At 38.1% G+C, this 22,598-nt stretch overlaps 1 protein-coding gene across 3 annotated transcripts; it reads left to right on the top strand.

Moving 5' to 3' along the window:
• Nucleotides 1-2,802: 2,802 nt before the first annotated feature.
• Nucleotides 2,803-22,235, top strand: LOC143880277 (CwfJ-like family protein). 3 transcript variants are annotated; one of them, XM_077383126.1, is made up of 11 exons: nucleotides 2,803-2,918; nucleotides 3,487-3,535; nucleotides 3,652-4,144; nucleotides 4,533-4,678; nucleotides 9,171-9,359; nucleotides 10,238-10,816; nucleotides 11,683-11,762; nucleotides 13,017-13,383; nucleotides 13,931-14,143; nucleotides 21,182-21,531; nucleotides 21,976-22,235. In XM_077383126.1, the coding sequence occupies exons 2-10, from the start codon at nucleotides 3,491-3,493 to the stop codon at nucleotides 21,509-21,511; spliced, it is 2,442 nt and encodes an 813-aa protein (XP_077239241.1). In that variant the 5' UTR covers nucleotides 2,803-2,918; nucleotides 3,487-3,490; the 3' UTR covers nucleotides 21,512-21,531; nucleotides 21,976-22,235. The 3 variants fall into 3 exon arrangements, with proteins under 3 accessions (XP_077239241.1, XP_077239250.1, XP_077239258.1); XM_077383135.1 differs by having other exon boundaries at nucleotides 21,913-22,235; XM_077383143.1 differs by having other exon boundaries at nucleotides 2,812-2,918; nucleotides 3,478-3,535.
• Nucleotides 22,236-22,598: the final 363 nt, after the last annotated feature.

Below are 22,598 nucleotides of genomic sequence, written 5' to 3'. Positions count from 1 at the left end.
AATAGTCCCACATCGAAAGCGGAGAGAGAAAGTTCCTCAGTTATATGTTGTAGACCCCCATTTCCTGTGTAGAAGCATTTCCCTGCGAGAAAAACAAAACCGGGGAGGGCAGTGGCCTAGAACCGGACAATATCTACACGATTGCGTCGGGGCGTTACAAATATGGTATCAGAGCCGTACCTCCTCTAGTACGATGTGCCAACGAGGACGTTGGGCCCTTTAAGGGGGGTGGATTGTAATAGTCTCACATCGGATGCGGAGAGAGAAAGTTCCTGGGTTATATGTTGTAGACCCCCATTCCCTGTGTAGATGTGTTTTCGTGCGGGAAGAACAAAACTGGTAGGGTTGTGGCCTAGAACCGGACAATATCTACACGGATGCGTCGGGGCGTTACAAATATGCTTTTATTGTAATAGTCCCACATCGGAAGCGAGGAGAGAAAGTTCATGGGTTATATGTTGTAGACCCCCATTCCCTGTGTAGACGCGTTTTCCTGCGGGAAAAACAAAACCGGGGAGGGTTGTGGCCTAGAACCGGACAATATCTACACGGTTGCGTCGGGACGTTACAAATATGGCATTAAAGCTGTACCTCCTCTAGTACGAGGTGCCAATGAGGACGTTCGGCCCTTTAAGGGAGGTGGATTGTAATAGTCCCACATCGGAAGCGGAGAGAGAAAGTTCCTGGGTTATATGTTGTAGACCCCCATTCCCTATGTAGACGTGTTTTCCTGTAGGAAAAACAAAACCGGGGAGAGTTGTGGTCTAGAATCGGACAATATCTACACGATTGCGTCGGGGCGTTACAAATATGCTTTTATTGTAATAGTCCCACATCGGAAGCGGAGAGAGAAAGTTCCTAGGTTTTATGTTGTAGACCCCCATTCCCTGTGTAGATGCGTTTTCTTGCGAGAAAAACAAAACCGGGAGGGCTGTGGCCTAGAACCGGACAATATCTACACGGTTGCGTCGGGGCGTTACAAATATGATATCAAAGTCGTACCTCCTCTAGTACGATGTGCCAGCGAGGACGTTAGGCCCTTTAAGGGGGGTGGATTGTAATAGTCCCACATCGGAAGCCAGTGGCGATGGCACTTGAAACGTAAGGGGGGCAATTGCCCCCCTTATTTTTTTGTGAAAAAATATATACTTTTATATTTTAATATATTTTTTTTATACTTAATTACTTTCACTTATGACTTACCCCCTTTTATTTTCATTATTGAGAAACCTCTTCACGAGTTCACCGTTCAAGCGACTCTCTTAGGCAAAAAAAAACCCTAGCTGCCTCTTCTCACCACCTGTTCATGCAGCTCATCGGCGGCTGGTGAGCCGGCGGCTTCATTTTTCCGACAAAAATGTAAGCTTTGCAGCCAGGTACTCTCTCTCTCTCTCTCTCCCATTTTTTATTTTTTGCCCTTTTTTTTTTTGAAACTTCAAAGTAGACATTTCTGCTAATCTGCTATTCTAGTCTTCTAGTCAGGTGGAAGATGATTAGATGAACCATGGAATTAAATATCATCTCTTTGGGTCTGATTTGGGGGTTTTTGGTTTCGGGTTTCATCTATATGAATGTCATGACATTAGAAATTTAGTTACAACTGATTTCATGGTAGGGTTCTGAATTTCTGATTTTGGGGTTTTTGGTTCATCGGTTTTTAGTTTTTCATCCATATATTGCTTTATGTGGCTGTGATTTCATCTTCTATGTAGTTTTAAACTAGATTTCGTACTTTTTATAATGCTGTGTTCTGTTTTTTTCTTTCCTGTTGGGTTTCCGGGGAAACCCCTGTTTTTTTCCGCGGAAACTGATATTTTTGGTGTTCTTTTAGTTTCCTCGGAAACTATTTTATCAAACGTGGAAAATGAAATAAATGACGTGGAAAAAACTTTTCCGCGACTTTTCTCCCGTCCCATTTCCGATACAGACTATCGGAAAACCCTACTTTCTCTCAAGTTTCCCCGATCATAGCTGTGTGTGGAGAAAAAAGAGAGACACAAACAACTTCGTTGTCTCCATCCTCGCCTCATCTCCGACCTCGCTCACGGTATGTTCTCTCACTCTCTCTTCTCTGTTTCTTGTCTCTCTTCCCCCTTTTTTTTTTTTTTTTTTTTTGAAACCCTTGTGCTCATCTTCTCCAATATGAAATAGGGTTTCTATAAACCTGATTTAGTAAATCTGAAATAGGGTTTCTATAAATAGCTCTGTAAAATTGATTTGAGAAATACTATTTCGTGTTTTTGAGAAACCCTAATTGAGAATATTTACAGAGACCCTATTTCAGGTTTCATAAAATTGAAATAAAGTTTCATTTCTCCCTCTTTTCCGAGTCTAAGAACCGATAATCCAAGCTCTAGGTTTGTTGGTTTTTTTTTTAGATTTAGGGATTTTTTTATTGGGGTTTTTTGTTGTTTTTATGGATTTTTTTTATTCAAACTCTCTCTCTCCCTCTATCTTTCTCGCCATGTGTTGGTTTTTTCTTTTTACATATTTTTTGCTTATTTGATATGGTTTTTCAGTGCAACAATTTGTTGGGTTCACTCACATCGGGTTGCACAAGCCCTCAACCCGAACCTGAACCCAACCCAACCCGGGTTGAGAAAACTCAACCCGAACCCGACTTTTTTTCCGGGTTGAACCCGTCGGGTTCGGGTTGAGCCCCACGCCAGTTGCACCTCTAAATTTACGAGACGTTAAAGGGAGTGAATGCGTACTTAGGAGGGTGGGGGCGAATTTATCAATCGAGGGGTATTTTTGTCCACTAAAAATAAGAAATTAGCAAATAAGAATAGTCTCTCTCTCTCTCTCTCTCTCTCCACCCCTCGTATGGGGGTTTCTTTGTAATCAATAAATAAAAAAATCGCACTAAGGATCTGCGGAGGAGAGAATGCAGAAATTTTAATCCGAAGTATAGTCAAGTAAGAAAGCCCTAACACTTCTATTCTTTTAGTTTTAATTTTCCCTTTGTCATTCACTTTAATTTCTCTGTTTCTCTGCTATTTTCCCCTTCCAACTGTCTTTCCTCTTTGTGTTTAATTGGTTTTTCTTTAAATTACGATCTCTTCTTCAATAAAAATTTCCCGTATTGCAGAATTTATTTTTCTCAACATCTTCGGGAAAAAAAAATAAAAATCATGTCTAGGTAATGCTTTTATATATAGATGTTGGGGGGTTTTCCCTCCTTTTTCTATTATATGCTTTGTTTTAGAAAATTACTTTTGTTGGGGGGATTTTTAACTTTATTGCATGATTTTGAGGTTGGTTTAGTGGGTTGTGTTAATTTCTGTCTGATTATTAGGAATTAGGGTTTGGGTTGTGTTAATTTTTAACTAGTTTTTGGTGGTTATGTTTCTAACTTAAGTGTGTGATTTGATTTAAGATTTAGAATTTTGGGTTTATGCTTCCCTGATCTTGCAATTCAGAATGTAATGATGGTTTTTCAGTGCAACAATTTGTTGATTTCTATTCATTGATAAGGAATTATAGGAAAATGCTTTCTGGAGTAAAGTTCATACCCAGGGATCAACTAAACAAAGTAAGCCACATGCGCCTTTTGGCATAAGCTGTTTATTTTCTTTTCCCTGTATTTCTGAGCACAATAGGAGTCCTGATTTTCTCTCTTTCTTCTCGTTTGCCACAATTGGGGTTTAGGTGGAACAAAATTTGGGGTCCGATTCTTCCGTAAAAGAGAAAAATAAATCGAAAAGTAGTAAGAACAATGATAGGAGAAAAAAGAAGAAATATCATTTTGATAGCTCAGACAGTGAAGGTACTGAAAGAATAAAGAAAGAGTCAAAAAGAAAGAGAAAGTGGTACTCTTCAGGTGCATCTTCTTCTTCGTCTTTGTCCCAAAGTGAAAGTGACAATGTTTCTGATCACGATGAAAAGAAGCATAGGAAAGGAAAGACAACCACAAGGGAAAGAAGGCAGAGGAGAAAAGGAAAGACCCACAGTGAGAGCTCAAGTGATGCAGTGAGTGACAGGTCGAAGAAAAGGTCAAACAGAAGAAAGGAGCGCTATTTGTCGGAAGCCACTTCCTCGGCTTCTTCTGAAAGTGAAGATGTTAGTATGCAAAGAAAAGGAGGGAGGAAGCATGAAAGTATGAAAAGGAAGGAAATAGGGCATGGGAAGGCCATAGATGGAGGTATATCTTCTTATATTGTTTGTTTATTTGGTGGAATTATAGGGGTTGTGTGAAACAACCAATTACTCCAAAAGCTTAGGCTGTTGGAGATGGCGTTATTTGATCTTTTATACTTTATCACTCCCCCTCATGTGTGGCCCCTCTTTTTAGGGGTGGCCTATACGTGGCACATGTGGCCCCTCTTTTGGGTTGGCCATTGCATGTGGATTTTTAATATCAAGGAGTTTTGAACCCAGAACCTTTACTCTGATACCATGTGAAATGACCAATTACTCAAAACGCTTAAGCTGTTGGAGATGGCGTTAATTAATCTTTTATACTTTATCAAGTTGAAAAGTTTAAATATTAAATAATTGATAGGAACTATTTCATTTACTTGTCTTTGTAGATGATGTGAGAGACTTTATTCCCCAAGATAACAAGGAATCTGCTAGGAAAGATATGGGATTAGATTGGATGCTTAAGCCTCTAAGCAAACCAGATACGAAGTCGGCACAGATTAATGAGCCTCAAGAGGAACCACAGGTTGAAGAGGTAATGCTGGTTTTTTGGTATCCAAGCTAGTTTTTCCTTTCATATTTAACTTTATGCAATTTGCTTGAATTCCATTTTTCTTTCTGTATTATTAAGTTACATCAATGGTTTTAGCATATTATAGTAGCTACTTGCTATTAACAAATCTGAAAATTTTCATGGTTATTAATATTTTACTTCTCTTAAGAGAAAACCCTAGTTTGTCAGTGAAGTAGAAAAATACAGTAGTTACCATGACAGTGGCTACCATATGTTAGCTTTAGTTTCTGGCAAGCCAATAAAATTTTTAGTTTGTAGATTTAGAATAAGGGCAACTCAAAGGAATTTAAAATCTCCATCTGATCTATGAACATGGCAACATCCATTTTTTGAACAAGCAAAATAAATAAATTTACAAAAGGAAATAACATCACAATCCAACAAGCTACACTTTATAAAAAAGGCCACATCAACGAAGGACTCTAAGACAGGCATATCATTCGACACAACAAGATCTGTACGGTTGACTTTAAAATTTCCTAGGGATTCCGCACTGGATTTTCCTTCAAGATGTATGTGTTGGTAGAAGCACTTGAAAATGACGACCAAGTCATCTCTCTAACGAAGAGACTGAATCTCCAAGGGGGACATGTCTCCTTAAATCTATCTAATGTTGTTGAGTCTTCTTCAATCCAAATCTTGGAGGGGCTTAAACAGAACAAGAGTTTAATCCCGCCCCAAACCTTATTAACCTCTGGCTCCGTTCTCAAAAGACCAGCATCTAGGATAATAGCACCAATGGCACCATCCCTACTTAGAGGTTTCTGGTATCCTCGAAATTAAGCTTTTTCCAGCCAAGTGGAGGGTCACACTAAACACCCGGCGAGCACAGTAAGGGAGTGTAATCACTACTGATAGCAATTCGATCACTATTTATCAAAATCTAAAAACCAATTTTGTAGAACACCAACTACTCTAGGGAATAACAAAACAAGAATTTATCAAGTTAGGGTTTCTATCTTTTTGGAGGTTGAATGCTGCATGTCACATCTCCTCAGAAAAAGTTGCTTGTAATCGAAACCTTATTTTTCCAGCCTAGCAGTCAAAGTCCCATGGATGCAGCCACAATTGGTCACCCCTCTTTGGACTTAAAGAACTTATTAAAATGCCCTCTGTCATCCCATCTTTAACTTGTTATTCAGAGCTATCGTCAATCAAATTCTGCATTTTTTTTTCAGCAGTAGCCGTATGTTGGAAAGAGCTTTATTTCATTTTCTTATTTTTTTTCTTTTGATGGTCCCTCTTTGCGGTAGCCATTCTTGCTTGGACTTGATCTTACTAGCTTGTGGGGCAGCCACACGAATGTAGAATCAACCAGATTCCTTTGATTATGACATAGTGGTTTCAAAAAAAAATCTCCATAGCTCCATTTTTTTCTTATGAGCCTATAAGTTCCATAGAATGCATACTTGTAAAACTGTTCCCACTTCACTAAATGTAAAGAAAACTGCTTGAATGATTGACGGTGAAGCCACAATGATTCTTAATGGAAAAGCAAAAATTGGTAGATCATCCTTAGACATTAACTTAGTAGGGGAGGGATCTAAAATGGCCTTATTAAAAAGCTTCAGAAGATCTTGGGAACTCCCTTTGTCTGGATGGAAATGGTTAAAGACACACATGATGGGAGTTTGTTGATAGTTTGATCCTGTGAATGAAATTCCCTTTCTCTGGAAGGAAATGGTTAAAGCTACGCATGATGGGAGTGTGTTGATAGTTTGATCATGTGAACTTGCTTTGTTGGATAGCGAGTGTCCGCTAGCTCAATTTTAGAGATAAATTTGAGAACCTTCTCCATACTAGAAGTAAACACTCCTCCATTTTTCTTATCTTCTTTCCACCTGACTAATATTAAAGCATATCAAGGCCCATAAGAGTTGCTTTTAATATCTCTAAAGCCTTTCCATACCAAGTCACACTTCCATATCGAGATGCATTGATGTTTGTCAGTTACTAAGAGAAGTGTGTGTGATTAAGAGCACAACTGATGTGGAAGGATGATTTAGAAAAAAAGTTTTGTCCTTCAATTGGGGTCACTTATGAAGAGGAAAACCATTCGACTTTGATTTATAAGAAAAATAGCATCCTCTACTAGAATTAGAGAATTTTATTAGCGTGAAGAAGGTGCCATCATAGATTATTTCTCCTTTTCAAGGTCCATTTGTTGAAGGGGGAACATTTCCTAGTTAGAGTGCTGATAGCTATTGTATTTATTGACTCTAGTAGTCAAGAAGGTAAAACTAGATTTACTTTTGGAAGCAGACATGGATACATGATATGATAAAATTGGATGGAGCTTTCTCAAATATGTTATGAGGAGAATGGTTTTAACACCATATTGATATAATGCGTAATCTCATGCGTTTCATCGAGAATTTTCTACTCTTGTCAATGGTAGCCCAATGGGTTTCTTTTCAAGCTTGAGGGGGATTAGAGAAGGGATCTCCTTTCTCTGTTCTTTTTCATTTTGGTAGTGTAAGCTTGTAAGTTTAACCCTTGGGAGAGCAGAGGTGGGAGGACTAATTGAAGGTTGTGTGGCAAGTAGAGGAATATCTCCAATCTTACATTTCTTATCCATGGTTGACTTACTAGTCTGTTGTAATGATAAGGAAGAAGTAATCTGAAATCTATAATCTATTTTAAGATTGTTTGAGGCGGTTCCCAATGCTGAGATGAATTTGAGTAAGAGCTTAATACATTGAAAATGCTCATTTATAATCACTAGCCTAGATATTGGGGTGTAAATATGAATTATCTTGGTCACATATCTTGGTATTTTGCTTGGGATAGGATGCCCCTCAAAACTTATATGGGGGTTTGGTAGTTGAAATGGCAGAGTCAAAGTTGGCAATGGGGGAAAAAGTTAATTATCGTTTGTGAGGAGAAGTACTGTAACTAAGACAGCCCTTCATATCTAATGATTCATTCCTTATTCGAAGTGTTCACTTCATTTGCAAATAGATTGGAAAGGATACAAAGAGCTTTTCTATGGGAAGGAAAAAGACAAACATCTAATGGTTGGAAGTGGATGTGCAAACCGAGAAAGAACAGAGTTCTTGGAATCAGTGACATAAGGTTGAGAATAAAGCTCTTTTGGGGAAGTCTCTATGGAGATTTGGTGAAGAAAACGTGTCCCTTTGGAATATGGTTATTGGGAACCAATATAGCTTTGAAAGGGGTTGGGTGGGTTTGCAAGGACCTACCAAAGGGATATCAACTCAGTTACTTAGTGGTCCATTTTTTTGTCTTTTTTTTTAAAATGACACGGTCCATTTGTTTGTCTCAAGTCATGCCATGGTGACTACGGTGTTGAAAGCGTTTATGTGTCCCCTCATGAACCTAATAAAAGGATTTGGGTCTTTAATCCTCAAGGACGTTTCTCAAGAGAAACTGTTTCTCAAGAGAAACTGTTTCTCAAGAGAAACTGTTTCTCAAGAGAAACTGTTTCTCATTCTCTTGTAGCAATTGATTAACTGATATCCCCATCCAGTTGTGTATTTTTTTTTCCTTCGTACTCTAGCTTGTAGAGGTTTTTGTTGCACAATATTAGAAAACAATGCCCATGGAAAAAGAATTTTTGCTTGCAAGTAGGTGAGTTATGTGCATGGAGAAAGAGCGAATCATCCCTTCATTGCAAATTAGCAAATATGATTTGGTTTAGTGTACTTGAGTATTTAGTATCGGTTGGTTGCTCGTGTACTCAATTGAATCCCTTTGTCGGTTGGTCATAATGCCCATTTGAGGAAAAAGGAAAGATTTACGGCAACATACTTTCTGTGGTGTCTTATGTGGTTTTGAGGTGAAAGAAGAAAATAATATTCTTTTGCAGAAAAATAAGCAAAAATTCAAATATTCAGATCGAAAAAGATTATGTGAAGGTATGCACTAATTATTCAGATTGTTGATAATTCACACCAGAAAACATTTAAACGGTAGCTTCAGGTTTGTTCCTGTTTCTTAATTAGTAGGCTTGCGCTGCTTTTCCTCTATTAGAAGTTTGGAAAACACAAGGTTTCAGTTGTTTACTGTTGGAAATGGCACTATGTGTGCTTTTTTGTGCAACTCTTCTTGCTATTCGACCAATATCTTACTTACGGGGAAGGCAAAACCTGGTCTTAATTCAGAGCCATATGCTTGCTATCTCAAAAGATGACAAGTTTGGTGGATTGTTTATTTTATTTAATCTATTTTATCATCTTTAATGCAAAAAAAAAAAAAAAAAAAAAAAAAACTACGTGAATCCTAATATTTATTATTGGATAGTAGAAATTTTGAAATCCCATTTCATACTCCATTGGTCATTCAGTGACTTGTGATTTTGTGTCTTTTCTTGCTTACATGAATTGGAACATGGTACATGGGTGCTCCATTAGCAAACTGTCCTGTTTAATTTATCTGGATATGCTTGATTGTTGTGAGTTGATTGCATATGCTTTCACTAGTGGATTTTCAGGTAAAGAAACCAAATCCAAGAGAATTGAATCCATATTTTAAAGATGATGGAACTGGTTACCCAGAAGGTGAATCCCAGACCACTGGTGGAAACCACTCAGTTGTTGGTGATGGTGGTGCCAGCTGGCGACTGAAAGCCTTGAAGCGAGCACAAGAGCAAGCAGCTCGTGAAGGACGAAAGCTTGATGAGGTTTGTTGACTTACCTTTTATCTATGTAACAAATATCGTTCTTAGGAATTTCTCTGCAAGGAAAAATCTCGGTTTGATTTTCTTTAAATTTTTTGGGTTTATATGGGGAAAAACGGTAAAAATAAATTAATTTATAAATATAAAATATCAAATATATACACTTTTTTAATTCGGAATTAGGGTTAGGTCAAAGGCTTTAGGATGTTTGAGAGATTTTTAGAGTGAATGAGAAGTTCAAGATATTTTTTTAAAACTCAACTACCAATTTTTCGTTATAAATTCACGAGAAAATCACGAGAAATTCAAATTCTCATGATAAAATTCATTTTCTTGTGATAAAATGTCGTGATTTTCTCACACAAAATTGAATTTCTCTCCTATAGATGTGACATAGCCTTTTTTACATGAGGAAAGTGTTGGTGAGCTTAAGCTCACCAAACTTATGGTGAGCTTAAGCGCCCAATCACATTGGGGCCTACTTTGTTAGGATGATCCAAAGCATTCATTTGAAAGTCCCTTACATAGATGGGGTGTGTACCAAAAATCAGCTCCATAGGATCATCCTAACCCATCCATTTGTGGAGGTCAAAATGGACAGACATTATTTGTCCACAAATCTGCCCATTTTTGTCCTCCACAAATGGAGGGGTTAGGATGATCCTATGGAGCTGATTTTTGGTACACACCCTATCTATGATAGGGCCTTGCAAATGAATGGTTTTGATCACCACAGAAAATGTGGGACCCATGTGATTGGGGCGCTTAAGCTCACCATAATTTTGGTGAGCTTAAGCTCACCAACACTTTCCTCTTTTTACATATGTATTGTATTGAATACTCGTGAATTGCAATTTAAGGCTTATAGCTTTTTCGTACAGGTTGTTGAAGAACGATGGGGTTCTTTGGGTCAACTGGCTGTATCTGTGGCATCTCGTTCGGCTGCCCCGTCTCATGCACATTTGCGTGCCATAAAAGATAGAAAGAGGGGGCTAATAGAGGAAAGTGAAACTGGTGCCGAGGACAAAATTAATGCCACTGAGAAAGTACTTGGTAACAACCGAGAATACTTGCGCGGTGTATCACTTCGGCATCCTGAAATGAGGAAGCCTAAAGTTCATGATTCCTTATCATGGAGAACAAGGAAGGGTCAACATATGTCTGTGGAGGATTCCCAACTTATTTCTGCAGCTGCGTCCAGCTTAAATAAATACTCCAATGATGGAAACTTTATGCGTGAATTTAATCCTCATTTGAATAATGATGCTGATGGTTCTACCAGTTCTCGTCCAAATTTTGAGAGAAACAAACACATGGAACCAGATTTGGTTTCTTCGATTACTAATAATCCAAGTGAAGGATGTGCAGTTAGTAAGCCAGTGTTTAGTGCAAATCAGTTGGCAGCTAAGGTGTTGCAGCTTCGTATGAAAGGAAAGCATGAAGAAGCTGAAAAACTTATGGTGAGACAACATTTTCGCTAACACTTAGGAGCCATTTGGATACATGGATTTTATATTTCAGGATTGTAAAATTCTGGATTTTACAAGCTGAAACCTTGATCTTATAAGCTAAAGACCTTGATTTTATTAGCTAAGACCTGGATTTTCCAATCCTGGATTATATAAAATCCAGGTCTTAGCTTATAAAATCCAGGTCTTAGCTTATAAAATCAAGGTTTTAGCTTGTAAAATCCAGGATTTGACAATACTGAATTATAAAATCCATGTATCCAAATGGCCTATTAGGTTTTCCATCTCTGGTTTGTACAATACCTATTGCCATGAAGCACTTATTAGCCTTCGAAGCAAGCACATGCATATTTGCCCACTTATGGAGAGCATGATTAAGAACCTCAAATAAATTTGCTTGCTGAAGGCATTTCCATATAAAAATGCTGTTGGAGACATGGCTTTTAAATATATGCTTTCAGCAGCAAGTAGAGGGAAATCACTCTTATGCTTTCCTTTGAAAATGGGTTCACACAGTTGTAGACAGGAAAATGCTCTTTTATTTCTTGGTGTGAAAATTTCAAATTTTAAACATGTACGTCTAGTCTTAGAGTAGGAAATGCATTTGATGGGGAAAAAACTTCAAATGCTTATATATGGTGAAATTTCCAAGTGTTTTTAGTCTATGCCAAACGAAAATTCTTTAATTCATGTGTGGTCCTGACTTTTAACTCCAATGCGTTTGTTCCCATACACCTACATATATGGCTTATGTCGGTTGACTCCGATTATTTTACTATTGAAAGCTGCTTGCACTCACTTTAGGTGGCAAATATTATTAGCTGAATCTGATTGTTTGTTTTATGTCTTTTTTTCAGAAAGAGGTGGAGACCACAACAGTGGAGCAAAACACCAGGGCTAAAGCACTCAGCCAGGGATCTGAGAGAAGTAAAATTAGGTAGCTCCTAATCTGAGAATACAGATGGTTATCCAATGTTTAAAAAACCGGCCTTTTGATTAAACTGCTAATAGCCTGGTTCAGTACAAACTGGTTTATCTGCAGGAATAGACCACCTTGGCCACGACATTACTTGATGTCCTATATATTTAAATTATTAATAATAAGTCAAAAGGAATTTTTGTCGTTGATTGCCAGATGTTTTAATGTTAGTTACTGTTATTACCATATGCTTTCCTTCGATTTGGCCCTCCCGTTCCCTCCACCTTTTGTCTTGAATATTGCGCCCCCCCCCCCCCCCCCCCCCACACACACACACTCACACCCACACACACGCGCACACCATTTCCCTGCCCTGAAGCCTGGCAATAGTGAATGAGGAATCTCTTCTTAGTTGTCTTTTTTTTTTATGCTTGATCATGAAATACATCATGCAAAACCCTAAGCTGAAAGCAGAGTTTTTTTAATACTCCATTCAAACAGAAGTTAGAAAGCTGTAGTATTATAAATCAAGGAGGTCTGAATTGATGCTCAATAAATATTTTGCTGTCATGATTTTTCTTGTATTGCACACAGATAATATGAATGTAATGTGCGAAGAATATCATGTAAGCATATTTAAGGTCCATGCTTCCAAAGGGAAAATATCTCATACAAAATTTTGTTGTCTTGCAATGCATGAGATTTTGAGCATACATGATAAAAGAATGCCACAGTAAGCAATTCTTTATTTCACATCCAATCAGTCTCCAAGAAATCAACATAATCTACTTATAAGCAAAGAGATTATAATTTGTCTTTCCCTCTTTCTTTCATATCAACATAATCACTTATAAGCAAAAGGAACCGTCTGATTCATGGTGAGCTGGCTAGTTCATGCGGGTCAAACTGTTGTATTAATGAGCCAAACAATTCTGGAAAAATAGACACAATTTGTTTGGTCTGGACGGTCTCATTTATAAAACACTGAAATTATATGCTATTTCTGAAAAGAAACTACTCTTTCGTGTACATTTTTTTGCTCTATATATGTATAATATTATATGTAGTGCATGATGGTCTTCTGCTATGGTCCACCTTATTCTTCCTTGCTCAACATTTTCTACCATACACTTCTGTCTCTTTATTACCTTTAGTAAGTTGGATATTTACTATCTGTTGGTCTTTTTGCTATCATCCATTTATTGTATTTCAATTTAGTGTTTATAATGCCTAGTAGTGTGACACATACCTTGGTGCTATTTTATTGTGTAGGTTTTCTGGGAGGGAAGTACCTAGTCACCAAAATAAAAAAGAAGAGGATGCTGATATGCATTTAGCCGGAAAAATAGTGCAAAACAAGCAGTATAGCATTTCTGGACGGGCAGATGATGAATATGATTATGATGATGTACCTAGGAGAAAGAAAAATCGAAAAAAGGAAGGGCTGTCTGAGAATAAAGCAAATGAGAAAAATTATATTGGAAATCGTCTCCTCACTCAGCAAGAACGTTGCCAGTTTTGTTTTGAAAACCCAACAAGGCCAAGGCACCTTGTTGTTTCAATCGCGAATTTTACATATTTGATGCTACCACAGTGGCAGCCTGTTGTGGAAGGTCATTGTTGCATTTTGCCAATGCACGTAAGTTCCACACAGTGCCTTTTTCCGTACTAACTTTCACATGTAATTTTCATGTTTGTTCTTCAATAAAATAGTGGAGACCATAAGAAGTATGGGCATCGTATTTATAAGCATAGTTTTAAATTTTGGCCGAAATCTTTCGGTTTCCGTTTGGACTGAAATCGAAAGTACCTTGAATCGGTTTTTTACATTATTCGGGTGAAATTTCACCGAAATCCCCAAATTTTGTAAATTTCCATCAAAATTTTAAAAAAATACCGAATTTTTTTACCAAATTTACATGATTTCAGCCGAAATTTCCACCAAAACCAAAATATTTCGGGTTCAGTGGTAGCCAAAACAACAGTGAAACCGATTTTTAAATCCTTCTTTATAAAAAGTCTTCTTACAAACCAGGAAAAAGCTTTGTATTCTTTTCTTTGGTTTGCTTCTTGAATGAGAATAATGAATCACCAACTGGTGAACGAAGTCGTTCAATTTACCTGTTATATTTTTTTTTCTTTCATTCTTCTGAAATTTGATCAAAATAATGGTATTTTTTTTATAGCACGAGTCTTCCACAAGGACGGTTGACAATAATGTGTGGGAGGAAATACGCAACTTCAAAAAATGCCTCCTAATGATGTTTGCAAAACAAGACAAGGATGTAGTGTTTCTTGAGACTGTGATGGGGTTGGCACACCAGCGGCGCCATTGCTTAATTGAGTGCATTCCTTTGCCCTGTGAGATTGCAAATGAAGGGCCTTTATATTTTAAAAAGGTCAGTCATAATAATGTCATTCTTTTGAAATCCATGACCATTTGTATGATCAAAGGTCCTATGAATTACTTGCCGAAATGAGTTCAAAGCTCATTTGCCTTTCTTCTGCAAACTCTGACGAAGCGATATCATTTATATATTGTTTTCTTCAGCCAGAACCATACATGCACATACATATTTTTACTTGCCACAATTTTCTTTTTAAATGATGAGATATAAATTATAGGGGGGGGGGGAGGGAGGGGGAGGGTTCCCAAGACCGAGGAGGTCAATAGTACAAGATAACAGAAACAAAAGGAGGAGAAACAAAAAGAGAAGCATGTCTTTGCTTTTACTTGCCACAATTTTCTCTAACATGTTTTAAAGCTTTTGGCCACTGCATAAGACTTCTTGTGAATTCTTTACTTAAATGGAATGGAAGTTTTCCCAGGTAAATACATATTCAACTTGACCTTGGATAGAAATATATGAAGGAAATATTTTGCCACTCCACCTTTTCTCTGACAAAGTGGAACTCGATCTTGGTATTTTTTGTCCTGGCATAATCCACCCTAATTCTGTGATAACTTGATTGCACTCTGGTTGTCACAAAAATGAATGAGGGTTTGATCTAATGTGCATCTAATATTGAAGGTGTCTAAGTCAAGTTAACTCTGCAACAACAAGGACCTAGGAAAGTGCACCTCTTCCAATTTATTACTGGGAGGGGGGAGTTTATGCTTGGGAGCTCTATTGTAATTTAAAGGAAGCTGAACTTGATGTTTTGGTCCGTTTACTCTCACTTCTTGAAAATTGTTATGTTCCACGGGTCAAAGATGACAAACGGATCTGGTTTCCGAATCCCAAAGGGATGTTTTCAATTATATCCATGTTCAAGTTTATTATTGCAAAGGTTATGCCTATTGTTCGATGGCACGATCTTTGGAAGGCTCCTATTCATCCCCGTATCAAGTGTTTCTCACTGACTCCAATGCTTAGGAAAATCAATATGGTGGATCTCCTTCAAAGAACAGGATTTCACCTCCAAATAGATGTTCACTTTGCAAGAACATAGAGGAATCAGTGGATCATCTCCTTAGCCATTGCCTTCTCTCCTGCAAAGTTTGGTGTCATTTGATGAGATGGTATGGCCTTTCGTGGGTCATACCTAAGACTATATAATGTGGGTGCTTAAGAGGTAAGAAGAAGAAAATTACAACTCAAGAACACAACAAGAAAAGAAGAAGAAAATGGGAGCAAAGCTCAACCCAATTGATATTCCATCAATTACATAAGTTAATCAACATCTAAAATCCCCTCTAGAGATGGTTTCTAACTCTTTAAATAAAAGAAAATCAAAGCAAATTCGTTCAAGCTCCTCCACTAGTTAGCTTAGGGACTAACATAACATTAATTACATTGGAACTCACTAACCTTGACTGTTTTGGGAACCCACAGACACAGTCCACTAAAACTGCCATAACTTTCTACCCTCTTGTCCAATTTTCAAGCACAAATATTTGTTGGAAATATCTCATAGAGACCTACAACTTTGTAGTTTACCACTTTCCATAATTCTTCCATTTAGAGGTCCAAAAATCAGGTTAAAAAACGGTCAGAAGCTTTAATGCGGGAATGCACCTTGGAACTCCACCAAAAACATCTTGGTATGACATGGCTGCCATGTTGGTACTGTATCATTATCTCCGAGTGAGAAAGAACTCGCCCACGAGTTCTCTTCAAACTCTCCATGATAAGTTATCAAGTCTTTAACATTGAAGTTGGGTGAGTATTGATATTTGGAGGGAGCTCAACCTTGAATGCATTATCTCCAATTTTCTTAAGCACTCGAAAAGGGGCATCCACACAATCTTGAAATATGCCAAACTTCCTTAGTTTCAAGAAAACTCGCCCTCGAACCTTGAAATATCGAAGAATGAGCATCAAATTGAAACTGCTGAAGATCAAACTTCGCTTCATAATCTCCATGAAGAAGTGATAATTTGTCTAGATTTTGAATATGTTTGAATACGTAAATATCCACTGTGAGCTTCAATGTAGGATCGAATAGAAATGGATCGATGTAATTGCATGAAAAAATCAATGTAATATTTTTCCATTCACCCATCTCTTCAATATCCATCGACTCACCTATTATGCAGTCAGATCCAATTTCTTTAGTGATGAATTCATTGAATTGTCGTTGAAGTTCCTCTTGCTCCTCATTAGATTCAACATCAAGTAGAGCATCGGATATACCATTATCCTTGGTCTCTTGATCAAATTAGTTTTTGGAAAGAAAAATGTTACTCACCTTCCCTTCTTGAACCATGTGATCCGATAGGGCTTTGGATGTGGTTCGGTTTTGAGCTTGAGCTTGAGCTTGTTCACCATTTCATGAGATATGATGTTCTCACAACTTCCACCATCGATTGCAATGGTGCAAACCTTATCATGAGATTCGCATCTAGTGTTGAAAATATTGGAACAAAGCCAATCATCATCAAATTCCACCTTTGGTGTATCTAGTGCTCTTTGGATCACCAAACTTTCTCCTTAGTCGGGTTCGATTTTTTCATGTTGTATGTCATCTTCATCATCATATATGGGCTGATTTGAATAGTCAACAAGATCCTCATCATATATGGGCTGATTTGAATCATCAATAAGATCCTCATCATTTTCTTCATCACCGAAGGCAACTACTTGCCTCTTTAGACAATCTTTGAAACGATGGCCAACTTGACCACATTTGAAACAAGCATTTGAATTGTTGGGACGATTGGGCTGATTTCCAACTTGATGTGTAGGGGCTGATTTTGTAGAATTTTTGTTGAAATATTTGGACCTTGACTTTGTACCTCCACCATGTGAAGATTAATCTTTAGAAGAAGGATAGAGACTACGAACATCCACATACTTTTTAGCACCACGACGAGAAAGCTTAGCCCGCACCTTCAAGGCTAGTTGATAAGCATCATTGACGCTTAATGATCGGTGCATTTACACCTCATCACGAATGGAAAACTTCAAACCATCAACATACCTTGTCATAAGTTGATCTTCACCCTCTTGAATATCATTACGAGCCATGAGTTTGTAGAATTCTTCGGTGTAGTCCAACACACTCTTGGATTTTTGGCGTAGTTTGTTGAATTGAGAAAAGATAATTTGGGAAAAATCCAACGGAAGAAATTTCTCCTTAAGCCTTGACTTCATTTTGTCCCAAGAAGAAATCTTACACTTTCTTTTCCAGATTCTCATTTCTTGAACTTTATCCCACCATGTTGAAGCGTAGCCACGAAGCCTTATAGCCACAAGCTTCGCACGTTGGCTTTCGAGTGTCTCCTTGTAATCAAAGAACTTCTCAATGGCACTAAGCCATTCAAGAAACTCTTCGGGTTGTAGACGACCATGAAACTCCGGCAAGTCAATCTTGACGGTGTCGAAATCACGATAGAACCTTCCCAACCTCACCTCCTCACGAGTATTGGCGAAGGGATTCACATCGGATTCATCACTAGAACCTCCACGGCTTGATCTACCATGCTCACTACGAGCCTCTTGGTGTTCAAGTCGCATGGTAAGTTGCTCAACTTGTCTTCGAAGTGCTTGAAGTTCATCATCTCTTTCATCTCTCAAATCTTCCATCATTTGGTTACCACGCCTTCCTCTCCCTCTTCGTGCCGCCATTAAAATCAAATCGAAGCTAGCCTAAGAGAGTTTTGATGGCTTTGATACCATATAATGCGGGTGCTTAAGAGGGAAGAAGAAGAAAATTACAAGTCAAGAACACAACAAGAAAAGAAGCAGAAAATGGAAGCAAAGCTCAACCCAATTGATATTCCATCAATTACATAAGTTAATCAACATCTAAAATCTCCTCTAAAGATGGTTTCTAACTCTTTAAATAAAAGAAAACCAAAGCAAATTCATTCAAGCTCCTCCACTAGTTAGCTTAGGGACTAACATAATATTAATTGCATTGGAACTCACTAACCTTGACTGTTTTGGGAACCCACAGACACAGTCCACTAAAACTGCCATAACTTTCTACCCTCTAGCCCAATTCGAGCACAACTACTTGTTGGAAATATCTCAAAGAGACCTACAACTTTGTAGTTTACCACTTTCCATAATTCTTCCATTTAGAGGTCCAAAAATCAGGTTAAAAAACGGTCAGAAGCTTTAATGCGGGAATGCACCTTGGAACTCCACCAAAAACATCTTGGTATGACATGGCTGCCATGTTGGCACTGCATCACTATATTGGAGCTGTTCATTGGATGGAGATGTACTCATTTTGGATCTTTGGGCAGATTGCTCTGGCGAATGGCTTGTTTCACAATTATATGGTGCATTTGGAGAGAAAAATGAGAAGATTTTTTAGGTTAGAGAAGTCTCATGCAATGTGCTGATTTGGAAGATCGGAGTGCTGATTATCCCTAGGTGTGTTCTAGATAAGATAAGAATTCTTTGATTGTGTTTTTCATGACTTCAAGAAAATGGAATGATATCCTAAGGGGAACATTCCAAAAAAGAGGAAATTAGCAGTGTGGAGGGCTCTCCCAATCAATATAATCAAGATGAATTTTGGGGAAAGTTAGTGGCAATTCGGGACCGGCGGGAGTGGGATGAGTGTTTAGACACCATGAAGGGAATGTTGTTTGGTCCTACTCTGGTCCGATTGGAAGATTTGATTCAAATGAAGCTGAGATACAATCTATCCTAACTGGGTTTAGGATCTCCATTAGAGAAATGCTAGGAGATTTTGTACATTGGAGGAGACTCCTCAAACACTATCTCTTGGGTGAATGGTAGCTGCATGGGTCTGTGGCAATTGGCTAGACACATAGATGAAGTTGGGGAACTTATCCAGAAATCAGCCTATTCACTTTTGTTCTATTCCTAGATGCGCACATGATTTAACGGACTATTTGGCTAAATCATGTGTTCATCTAAAGTTCTTATGTGAGGGGCAACCTCTCTCTTGAATTGCTTTTCTTTAATATTACTATTTTTTTGAATGGTTGAAGATTTCATTCAAAAGACCGAGATGGTCAAAGATACAGAAGAAGATAGAAAAAAAACCAGGAAAATATGAATCATCGGTAGAAAAAGAAACATCTCCTGCCGCGATAGATCAAGGAGGGAAAAAATCGAACTGTTCTCAAGCTTCTTTGTGCACCCCTTTCTTCTCAAGCTTATCCGCCACGCCATTCGCCAATCTTCTTATGTGGCAAAAGGAGATAAGTGAATTGCCCGATCTATCATTGATCTCCTCAAAAGAATTGGCATACCTCCATGGGAAGACATGGGATCCCCTTAGCCACTGAATTACATTTAAGGAATCGCCTTCGATCATCACTTTATCTAAATTTTCTCCCACTAAGAGCTTGAAACATCGGTGTACAACACGCACCTCCGCCTCGTTTGAGTCTGCCACCCCAATTGGTCTTGAAAATGCCCATTTTACATTTCCACTATGGTCTCTCAGAACTCCCCCTATACCTGCCATTCTCGGGTTACTGAAACTTCATCCATCGATATTCAGTTTTAAATAACCAGAGGGAGGAAGCTCCCATTCCTGTACTATATGGATGCTCTTCTCTGGGCTGTCACACACCTCTCTCCATCCATACCACACCTGAAAAGCAGAAACAAATTTGAAGCTTGGAAGGGATCTTACCCAAAAGATTGTGAGGGCTACAGCTTTGTTGAGCAAGACGACTCCCTTGAAAACTCTTGCATTTCTCTCCTTCCATAACACCCAAAGAACTGCAAGGAAGGAGGTTCTCCATAGAATCTTGCCTTTTTCCCTCCACGGGCTATTTTGCCAACATTCAAAGAAGGCATTGAAGTCCTTGGGAAACACCAAAGCAATCCGAAAATGTTGAAGTAAAACCACTCCATATTTAAGGAATGGTCAAAATACCAGTGTGTCAAAAATCAGAATCCAAATAATGCATTCATCCAAGCTTTTCACCTGTCCATGTCTTTTACATTTGAATGTGCATGCACATCCAGCAACAACTAGTAGTGATTATGTGAACTTTGTTTGCCATGAAAATGATAATATTCTGATGCTACTACATCTATGTGTTTCTGCTCTCTTTTTTTTTTCAAAATGTCATGTTTTTGCTCTCTTCTTTGTGCAACTTTAGCGTTCGAAAGAATATGGTGTTTTTTTGAAGAGAATATGATGGTTTTTTTGAGAGAATATGGTGTTAAAACACTTTTTGCTTCTTTTCCCTGTTAGTGTTCTGGTACGCCTGGTATATGCACCCATGATCTATAACAATTTGTCTCTTGAGCCTCATCATGCTTGGGCCATAGCTCAAAACTACACCAGTGATGCACCCTAACCATCCAATTGGAAGATTTCAATCCATTAAATTTGGACTTTTGGTCAACGTTTTTCTTTTATGCTCTGTTTGGTTGTTATAGATGGCTAGGAGATTAGGAGAAGAAGTCAAAGAGAAAAAGACAAGCATGGAAGATGGGGAGAAGATTAGGAGGAAGATTTGTGAGTAGTGTTTGGTTGCGCGAGGAAATTAGCGGAAGATGTAGGGTGTCGTTATCAAAATATAGGGTGAAAGAGAGAGAAGGGGAAGAGAGAGAAAGAGAGAAAAAGAATAAGACAAGAATCTTCTCCTAATTCCCACACTAATTTCTCCATTTTGGTGAAAAAAGGGGAGAAAATTATGTGGGGGAACATCTCCGCCACGTAGGCGCCACCTAGGATAAAATGCAATAATGATGTCTAGATTCTAGAAGTTGTCTAGTGGTCAAAGGTCTAAATGACAACCAAACATGCTTTGGGGAGATCTTTGGAAGATCTCAAGCATTTGAAACTCTTACAATCCCCCCAAAATGAGTAACCAAATAGAGCATTATTGCCCATTTGCAGTCCTCAAATCCTCTGGTTGGATGGTTAGGATCACCTGATTGGTGTGCTTTTTGGACCATGGAAAACAAAAGTCCAGTGCCAGAGATACTATTAGTATTAGTATTTATTGTCACCCATGTACAAGTTTTCTTAAAGGACATGGTTTTCAGGCAATTGATGAGGCTGAAGATGAGTGGAGCCAGCACAACGCGAAGAAGCTTATTGACACAAGTGTGAAGGGGTTGCGTGCTTCGATCCCTAAGGACTTCCCTTATTTTCATGTTGAATTTGGTTTAAATAAGGGGTTTGTTCACGTGATTGATGATGAGACGCAATTTAAAAGCAGCCTCGGCCTTAATGTCATTAGAGGAATGTTGCGTCTGCCAGAAGAAGACATGTATCGGCGTCGGAAGCAGGAGTCTATGGAGACACAAAAGCAAGCGGTTGCAAGCTTTGTGAGAGAATGGGGGCCTTTTGATTGGACGAAGCAACTCGATTAAGTTTAAGGACCTTCAATGAGGTAAGGCAGTATAACTGATTAGTTAGATGATGGGATTATTTGACACTCTGAAGCTTCATTCTCATAATTATACTTAGCAAAACTTCGTTTTAAATTTTTTTTTTTTTTTTGAAAAACAGATCTGCATTTTGTAGGTTTGCTGTTTAAAACTATTTTTTTTAGGAAAACATTTAAAACATAAACACATTTTTTTGGTTGACTTTCCAACTTTACCCTGCTATATTTTGTAAATGACAATTTTAAACGTATTAGATGTTTTTTTTTTCATGTTTTTGTTTCTTTCACCATTTTTTTTTTTGAACAATACCATATTAAACCCGAATTTTTCGGGTCCCGTTTTTCGCCGAATAATGTTTTGCTAACTATGCTCATAATTCTCAGGTGACTAAACTGACTTTCTGAAACTAAGATGGATTGAAACCTGTAATGACTCCTCCTGTGCAGATGGATTGAGATCACCTCAAGAAGAATGTGGGGAGAAGAGTTCAAATGAGGATTGGGTGCTGGATTTCTGACTGAAAATAATATCTGATGTTTAGAGTCAAAATTAAGATCCCAGGTCATAGGCATTGTTTTCTGATTCTCCTAATTCATTTGAGGATTCTGTAAAATATTTTGGATTATGGTTTATGCAGTAGTGATGCAGTAGCTATTATGATGCCAATTGGTTCTCTAAATTTGCTAATTGCTCTTCTTTTCTTCCTTTGCCAGTTGTTGAATTTAAATCTAAACGGCAACTTATGAATTTCACGAGAAATTATACGGTGGCCGACCGTGAAATCACAAGGGCGGAGAGAGGGAAAACCTGCCACCTTGATTTTGATCCAAAGAAAAGTAAAAAAGGAGGGGCTTTCGGTGGATTTAAAATCAAGGGAGGGGGTGTTTTCCCTCTCCGACCTTTACATGGTGGGCCTCCGTATAAAATCTCTGAATGTCACCAAGGCCCTGTTTCTTTGGACGTAAAATGGCTGTAAAAATTTACAGAACCAAGTCGTTTCTTTGGACGTAAAATATCTAGTATGCATATGGCACGGGTAAATGAGAGGTGCAAACAATCATGTGTGTTG

This window comes from Tasmannia lanceolata, unplaced genomic scaffold, assembly GCF_043159265.1.
Source record: "Tasmannia lanceolata isolate RefF3 unplaced genomic scaffold, GAP_Taslan_0.1 ptg000002l, whole genome shotgun sequence".
NCBI lineage: Eukaryota > Viridiplantae > Streptophyta > Magnoliopsida > Canellales > Winteraceae > Tasmannia > Tasmannia lanceolata.
The sequence above is the reverse complement of the archived record's forward strand: the minus strand, read 5'-3'. Positions and strand labels throughout refer to the sequence as shown.

Bases quoted from the DNA above. Each gene is read 5' to 3' on its own strand.
- LOC143880277 (XM_077383126.1), top strand. From the start codon at position 3,491: ATGCTTTCTGGAGTAAAGTTCATACCCAGGGATCAACTAAACAAA. The intron at 4,679-9,170 runs GTAATGCTGGTT...GTGGATTTTCAG, and splicing joins AGGAACCACAGGTTGAAGAG to GTAAAGAAACCAAATCCAAG. The intron at 9,360-10,237 runs GTTTGTTGACTT...TTTTTCGTACAG, and splicing joins AAGGACGAAAGCTTGATGAG to GTTGTTGAAGAACGATGGGG.